The 8,080-nt window shown below is 46.3% G+C and overlaps 2 protein-coding genes across 2 annotated transcripts; both read right to left on the bottom strand.

Moving 5' to 3' along the window:
* Positions 1–2,075: 2,075 nt before the first annotated feature.
* LOC127341025 (protein GOS9-like) lies at positions 2,076–3,196 on the bottom strand. Its single transcript, XM_051366793.2, has 2 exons — positions 2,659–3,196; positions 2,076–2,524 (listed from the first exon to the last, which is right to left on the bottom strand). The coding sequence occupies exons 1-2, from the start codon at positions 3,172–3,174 to the stop codon at positions 2,267–2,269; spliced, it is 774 nt and encodes a 257-aa protein (XP_051222753.1). The 5' UTR covers positions 3,175–3,196; the 3' UTR covers positions 2,076–2,266.
* A 2,885-nt stretch (positions 3,197–6,081) lies between these two features.
* Positions 6,082–6,766, bottom strand: LOC139835794 (uncharacterized). The gene is made up of 3 exons (XM_071825665.1): positions 6,554–6,766; positions 6,289–6,462; positions 6,082–6,196 (listed from the first exon to the last, which is right to left on the bottom strand). Exons 1-3 carry the CDS (start codon positions 6,730–6,732, stop codon positions 6,082–6,084), a joined length of 468 nt encoding a protein of 155 aa, XP_071681766.1. The 5' UTR covers positions 6,733–6,766.
* Positions 6,767–8,080: the final 1,314 nt, after the last annotated feature.

Here is an 8,080-nt window from a genome sequence, read left to right as displayed (position 1 = left end):
TGCAAGTTTTGAAAGTAAAGAAAAGGTGACATGAGATTATGATGATGATGATGCTATGATGATTTCATTATGCAAAACAAACAAGAAAAGGAAAAAGAGATTACTCGTGGGATGTTACATACTATTTGTGAGGAAAAATACCAAACTTATAATATTTTGGATATATTTCACAAAGAAAATTTCAAATCCCGCATAAAGGTTTTCAAACATTTCAAAAACGTCTAAACTTTCTTTAAATCCCAAACCCCTCTCTTTCTATTTTCTACTCCCTTTCTTAAATTATTTTGGGAAAAAGGAAAAGAACAAAAAAAAAGGCAGACTTACCTAGCCCACCTTGCAGCCCGATCCAGCCCAAGCCACCCCAGGCCCAACTCCCCACCGTTCCAACCAACCCTAGCCCCCGCCGATGCCGCACCCTGCCTCATTTTCGAGCCCCAGCACCTCCCTGCTCTCCTCCTTGCTTCCCCAACCTAGGCCAAGCCCAGCAGCCGCCGCTCCCCGCCTTTGTCTCTCTCGTCCCCGACTCTCCTCTCCCTCTCGCGCCCGCACCTCTTCCGGCTCCCAACGCTGCCATACCTCACCACGGCCGCGCCAATGCCACGACACCGCCGACCTCTCTCCGGCGCACTGCCTCTAGCTGCACCAGCAACCGCGCCCGCGTCCGGCTGCCAACCCACCCTCGACCTCTGCGGATCTGTTTGAAACTTCTATGATGATATGTTATTTTTTGCAGAGAGGGATATATCATTTTTTTGCAGACCTGGTGTACTCGGTATCATCATGATATTAATATATTATACTTTATCAAAATAAAAAAAACGATGATATGTTATTTCCTATTGCCACATCCCTTTAGCTACCCATCACTGTTGCTTAATCTACAGTATTTTTCCTACTTTTCCTCTCTAAATAAATGTAATTTATTTTACAAGGTACATGTGTCTATCATGAAAGCAAACTGTTTTCTTGCCGTTCAAAGAACGGGAGATTTCACTCGGCAAAGAAGAAAAAAAGGAGGTAGAGAAACAGTATGCTAATAAAATTCCATTGTGCTACAATAGTTTGATATGTTACAACTGAAAGTAAATAAATTACATGTTATGCTAATAAAATGTGCTAATTTCAGGAATTCCCTCGCAGGATGATTTCGATAAGTTGAATTAAAAAATGTAAAAAGAGGATGTATTTTATGGGGATCAGCATGTACGTGTTTAGCCAAACGGGTGGTATTTTTATTGCAAACCATGAGCATTACAGCCTTATTTGTTGTGTCGACCTACACTAATTATTGTTGTGTCGACCTACACTAAATAAACGGGAGGTAAAAAACATTGCAGCTAACAATGAACAAAGCAGCAGCCAAACAGCTATTGTTGTGTCGACCTACACTAATTATATGCCACGCATCGGCGGCAGCAAAGCACACATGAAAGCAAGCAAACCAGCAGCAGAAACAATCTCTCTTTCCGTCGTTTCAAAATAGCAGCAGAAGAAAAGCGGCGGTCGGCATGAAACCTCGTCCCGCACATGTCCTCCCCTCCATCTCCAGCCCCCTGCACGCGGCACGCCCGTGTTGCTCATCCATGTCTCTCCGAAGCCCATCGGCTGCTTCCCCTCCCCATCCCTGCAACTAACCACTCCTCCTCCATCGGCCCCTCTCTAGTGGACGTGGAGGCCACCAGCGACACGCGCATGGTGGAGGATTCTGTCACAGTGAGCATGGTCGAGGTGGAGACGGCCGGCGGCGCACGTGTCATGGAGGTGGAGGTCAACACGCATGGTGTATTTGGTATTGTCGCGGGAGCTTGCTTGCTTCCGTCGCGGATCTGGGCGCCTGGGCCGCCGCTTCTATCAGTCAGTCGGTCACGACCAAAGTGATTGCGGGTTGAATTCTGAATTTTTCAGGGGATGTTCGTAAAACTGCACGACGCGAGCATTCAGGTTTTATTAGTAGAGATCGTGGGCCCAAGGGTGCGAGCGAGCGACGTGAATCGGTTCTCAAGGGCGCGAGCGAGGGGACGACGTACCACGGTTGCATTGCAATTTAATAGTAAAGATTACACACTTACATGCATATATATAATCCCTTGACAGTATTTGATCCCATCATGCTTATTCATTACAAACATATGACACATATGTATAGCCAGCTAGCTAGCTCGCTGGCGTTTAACGTAGCATGCAGATCGAGTAGAGGTCTGCATTCTGGATGGGTAGAGTACGTAACTACCTGCTAGCTCGATATATACGTTTACAAGTGATTGATTCATGGCTCGTTGGGCGCGAGGCCGACGTAGACGCCGAGGTCAACGTGGCTCTTCCCGGAGCGGCCGAAGAAGCCGACTACGGCGCCGTTGTGCTTGCCGTCTGGCAGCGGCATGCTAAAGGCATTGCCCCTATCGCTCCCGAACGGGCCGTAGTCACGCTGCTGGTTGGTGGTGAACTTGAGCGAGGTCATGCGGTTGTCGCCGGCAGTAGTGCCAGTGATCTTGTTCACATACTCGCCTTGCAGGTTTAGGTCAAACTGCATCACATCAACATGCATGCATGACGAGTTGTACTCAAATTAAAGTTGTCACAAGTGAGATAACTAAGTAGCTAGACGCGTGCAATCAATAGGTAGAAAGGAAATTAAGAATGAATTAACGTGGTACGTACGGTATGCTTCTCTCCCTTGATCGTGCCCCAGTGGCCAACATGGATGGACTGGCCAGTCAGGTCGACGTAGGTGAAGGAGAAGCCATAGATGCGCCCATCGCTGGAATCGGTGCTGTAGACGGTGATGCTCTTAAGCTGCACCGGCGTGGTGATGTCCACGGGTACGCCACCGGAGTCGCCCCAAAGACCGACATTGACCGGTGAGCCTTTCATCACCGGCACGTAGATACCGAGCGCCGTGAGGTGATCGTTGTCGGAGCGGCCAAAGAAGGCGACCACCTTGCCATTCCTGAGCGGCATGCTGAAGGTCGTGTGCTCCAACGGAGCGCCGACCTCGTACGTGTGCTGGTTGGTGACCAGTTTGAGCGATAATAGGGCGGAGTCATCGGCATTGCCGCTCAGCTCGTAAAGGTACTCGCCGGGACCCATCTGTATGTTCGTGATGGTGTGTTCCGGGTCGGCATTGCCCCAGGGGCCGACGTGGATGGGCCCCCCCGTTCTGGTCGACGTACACATAGGAGAAGCCACAGATGCCCCCCCCCCCCCCCCCCAAGGCCTTGATGCTCCAGATGGTGATGCTCACCAGGGACTGGGGCATGCTGCCGATGGGGATGTCGCGAGGCTCTCCCCCCGGTGCACCCCATGGACCAACACTCACCGCGACCTCCATACAACATCCATGCATGCATGCATCACAAAATAAACAAGTCAGTTAATTACCGCCATATTCTGGCTCTACTTCAACATGCATGTATGCATTTATGTGTATATACATAGCCTTACCGCCATATTCTCGAGCTACTACGACAAAAAACTGAGTGTAAAGAGTGTGTGCGTGTGTTTGCTAGTTGCGATGACCAAATGACCATGGAAGGCCACCAATTTATAGGGAGTCTGCTGTGCGCGCGTACCTGCCATCCATTCGTCTCGATCGATCGAGCAACACTAAGAGAAGTTCGGACTCATAGTACCATTTGCCACTCAGCAAACAATAAGTAAATATACATCGACGTATTGATACGTTCATCAAACGAAAAGTGAACAGACAAATAGATAAATACGTGTAGATCAAGTATGCATATACAAATTCGATATGTATCATTTTATATGCGCATCCCAATTTGGAGGTTCATCCAGCACTAACATGAATTAGTACTCTAGGGATTTTCATAACACTATAAAAACCAGCATTAAACATGAAAAATCATCCGGCACCATGTTTCTCTAACTATAACCTACTGTTTTGATTTATCTATCTGATGTCGCACACACACGGAAAAAAAGCATTTTTGATGGAGCATACATAAACATATTGTTGGCCTAATGGGGATATTTTTCTTTATATTGACTAACAAGAATCTCTCCGGAAAATCAGGTCTCCACTATATTGAATATATAATATGTGTGCATGCATATTTTTTCATATAAAATTTTGAGATTATTGCGAAGCTCAACATAGGAAACATATTAAAAAATTCATTATCATTAACAAATCCAGGCATATTAACCAATTACATAGCCATATTTTTTTGCCATGCTAAAAAAACTGGGAATATGGATCAATATCTGTTAGAAATATAGCAATTGAAAATATAGCCGTTAGAAATATTTTGTTAGTTGCAAATATGAATAAAATATAGGTCAGTAGAATATAGGGAGTTGGTTGGAGCTTGTCAAAAAATAGGGAGAGGCTATTTTAAAGTGGCTCCCTATATGGAGAAATAGGTAGCCAGGCTGGACACGCTCTACGGCAAATTGCCCGGGCAAACTAGCTGGGTCGGAACGATTCCAAATATTAATTATTTTTGGAAGCAATTAACAAATTTTAATCTTGCTTTAAATTTTCTCGGGCACAAAATAACACTTCATGTCGAGGCTACCTGGACAAGCAAAAATCAATAATTGAAAATTTAGGTCTAGCTGTCAGAAGGCAATTTCTGTCAGGCGCATTACTCTGATCACCAAATAAATTGGTTTGTTTGTTTGCCTTGTTTCGGTCAGAATACATATGAGTTCTTGGCCAACAAATATTCCCAGCACAATCGAATTTCTTACAAACAACTTTGATGTGAGTACATCCACGCTTGCTTTCATATGTTAATTGCTTAGACGATGACGTTGAAAGGTGCAAGTTTATGTATTCATTAACTAGTCAGGTGCTAGTTGGCATGTCGAGGCTACCTGGACAAGAAAAAATCAATAATTGAAAATTTAGGTGTAGGTCTGAGAAGACAATTTCTGTTAGGCGCATTACTGAGATCACCAACTAAATTGGTTTGCCTGTTTGCATTCTTTGGGTGTGAATACATATGACTTCTTGGACAACAAATCTTCCCTGCACAATCGAATTTCTTACAAACAACTGTGATGTGATTACGTTTACGCTTTCTTTCATCTGTTAATTGCTTGGATCTCACTGACATTGAATGGTACAAGTTTATGTATTCATTCATTAGTTAGGGTACGGTTGGTACACTAGTGGAAAACAGCCCTTTTGTCGCGGGCGGCCACCCGCGACAACGAAGGCACGACAAAAGGTCCACCCTTTTGTCGCGGGTCGCTTACCACCCGCGACATATGGTCCACCACGTGGCAGGCGCGGGGTGCCCCAGGGGCACACCCTTTTGTCGCGGGCGGTATTACCACCCGCGGCAAAAGGGCCTCTACGTGGCGCGCGCAGAACACTACTGCTTTAGGGTTTGAGGTGTGCAGCAACCCTCCCCCCCCCCCCCGCCACCGCCCCCCCTTTTATTTCATTTTTTCATTTTAAAATAAAAGTTGCATAACAAATATTTGTACGCTACTACAAGTTGTACACGTTCATTCATTATATATAGATCGAGCAAACAAATATTGGGAGCAAAACTTCGTAGATTCCCCTTACACATATACATGGAGCTCACTACCACCGGGACTAAAGCCCGTCGTCTATTCGAACTAATACATGGGGATCATTTGTTGCGCCTATTTGGACTAAACAAGCCGTTGTCGTCTATTACTTCTTTCATTAGAAGTCCCGCCAATTCCTCCGTAATTCCTAGTATGTGCTCGTGTGGTTGGAGCTTCTCCCGCATGAAGTCGACCTATATAGGAAAATGAGATGAATATGACTATATCAATCTTGATAACGAAATACTGACGATAATAAACTAAAGTTGTGAATGTTATTGCTTACGTTGAATCTATTATCGTTGTGCTTCTCAGTGGTTAACATGCGAATGGACTCGCAAACGTAGTATCCACATAGATTCGTCCCCTGTGGCTGCTGGGCGCACGGTACAAGAGTAAATGTTAGCTTCTCTGCGAAGTTACCCGCAATATTATTCTTCAAAGCTCTCCAACACCTGCCAGGCAAAAGAATGATTGAATGAGTGGATAATTAATTGATATCTCACGAAAGATATAGCGCGGCAATGATTGAAATTACGTCTGGAGAATCTTCTGCAAGTCGCGGAACCCGTCCAGGCCTCTACTCAATGGGTCCCTTACTTCAACTATTCCCTTATCAACTTGAATATTTAGCAGAATCCAGTGGAAACTGCACATGTTTATATATATATACGTCATGAATTACACATAACATCGAGTAAGAAAAATTGAATGTGCACAACAGATCAGTAAGACTCTCACCTGTAGTTGTAAGGAAACAGTATTGAATCACAGAAGCTTTGCTCCCCTATAAACCTTAGTAGGTTTCCCCCCGTTTCTTCGGCATTATTCTTTACCGTGTCATGATGTACTTTATCTGGGTCAACAAACCCAACATTGAACATCTTATTACTTCTGCATTCAATGATCTTCAGTCTGCATAAGAGAACACATAAGATATAATGAGTATATGCAATGAACAGGAACAACTGAATGAACATGAACTTATATGTAGTTAACAACTTACAAGCAGTAGCAACTCATGAGAGATTTGTCGAGGGAGTCTAAATTGAATAACTGCCAGAGTTCATTCATCTCAATATGGATCTCCTCCTTTCGGAAGTAATAATCTTCTGGGATATCCGCCACGATGTAACTTGTGTTCTCCTTGCACGCATCAAGGTACCACTGATGCAAATTCCGCATATGCGTTGGCAGTTTATGCAGCCGCTCTTTGCTGACCAAGTCGGCCCCGTAGACAAATTTACGAGTTATATCAGCAATGGGTAGTACTGCATCACGGGCACTTAGCAATTCCTCCACGGTACAGCCAACTTGAGCCGCTAGCGCCGCAGCTGCTTCCAGATCGAAATCACCATGTTCCTGGTACACCGAGGGAACATCTAACACTTTGAGTGGTGGGATCGATTGTTTGGCCTGTTCTCCGAGCTGGGAACTTCCTTTCTTTTTCTGCCCGTTGTCGCTGCTTGCTTGGCCTTGAGGGGTGCACTTGTTGAACTTGATTTCTTCCCGGCTACACTTCTAGCTGATGATTTGCTCGTGCTAGCACTATCCTTCTTCTTAGCAGTGCCCTTGTCCTCAATTACCCTCGCAAGTGTGCGTGTGTAGTCATCCTTCTTCTCGTGTAAGTCATATTGCGATGATGTGTTCAGAAAATCAAGAGCATATGCTTTTTGCTTCTCGGTGTATGGCGCTGGCGCTGGAGGTTTTTCCTTATGAAGCTGTTCATGCACGTGTTTCTTTACAATGGCCTCATTTTCCTCTTTAGTACGATCGTAAGGACGGGGGGGAGGAACCTTTGGTACTGTTGGGAGGGGCGACCGCTTGCGGACAGGACTCTTGAAACGCTTCCGGCTGGGTGCATTCCGAGTCTTAGTGGGCGCAGGCGGCGGCGCTGGAGATGGAGATGGACTACGGATGTCGTGGTCGTACCCATGGGGTGATGGTGGCGACATGTGATCAGTAGGAGGAGGTGATGGTGGCCTGCGATCACCTGGAGGAGGTGATGGTGACCTACTGGGACGACTGGTACTAGGGGCTACCCAGCCTGGCAGCCTGATGTTCTTCTTTTCCCAGAGAATGATTTCTCCCAGCACCTCTCTGAGTGTAAGCCCCCCATCACCTCCAGGGATTTCGAGCTCCAATGTCTCCCACGACGGTACAACTGAATCCACCCCGACACGAGCATAGCCAGCTGGAATCTGATTGCCATGCCATGTTGCCGGCTCACCTTCAGGTCCAAATGCCGGTAAGACATAGCCGACCGCCACCTTAACAGACACCTTCCTGAACACCTCATGGAGATCACAAGGTGTTTGCTCCTTGATTCCATCCAAGGGGTTGCCAGGACCGGCATCTATCATCATCCGTGTAGGCGGGGCCTCCGAGTCGGCCACGCTGCTTTCTCGTCGCTGAGATATGCCGGCGGTATTATCTGGCTGGCGCTGTCCTTTTAGTTCATTTATCTCCCGCTGCTGCTGCTGAATCTCCCGCTGCTGCTGGTCTAGTTGCCGTTGGAACTCGGCCATCCGGT

This window comes from Lolium perenne, chromosome 1 (assembly GCF_019359855.2).
Source record: "Lolium perenne isolate Kyuss_39 chromosome 1, Kyuss_2.0, whole genome shotgun sequence".
NCBI classification, from domain to species: domain Eukaryota; kingdom Viridiplantae; phylum Streptophyta; class Magnoliopsida; order Poales; family Poaceae; genus Lolium; species Lolium perenne.
The sequence above is the reverse complement of the archived record's forward strand: the minus strand, read 5'-3'. Positions and strand labels throughout refer to the sequence as shown.

Coding starts and splice junctions, on each gene's coding strand:
- LOC127341025 (XM_051366793.2), bottom strand. CDS start 3,174: ATGTGTACGTCGACCAGAACGGGGGGGCCCATCCACGTCGGCCCCTGG. Junction 2,525..2,658: donor TCAAGGGAGAGAAGCATACC/GTACGTACCACG, acceptor GATGTGATGCAG/TTTGACCTAAACCTGCAAGG.
- LOC139835794 (XM_071825665.1), bottom strand. CDS start 6,732: ATGCGGAATTTGCATCAGTGGTACCTTGATGCGTGCAAGGAGAACACA. Junction 6,463..6,553: donor CTCATGAGTTGCTACTGCTT/GTAAGTTGTTAA, acceptor TCTCTTATGCAG/ACTGAAGATCATTGAATGCA. Junction 6,197..6,288: donor CTGTTTCCTTACAACTACAG/GTGAGAGTCTTA, acceptor AAACATGTGCAG/TTTCCACTGGATTCTGCTAA.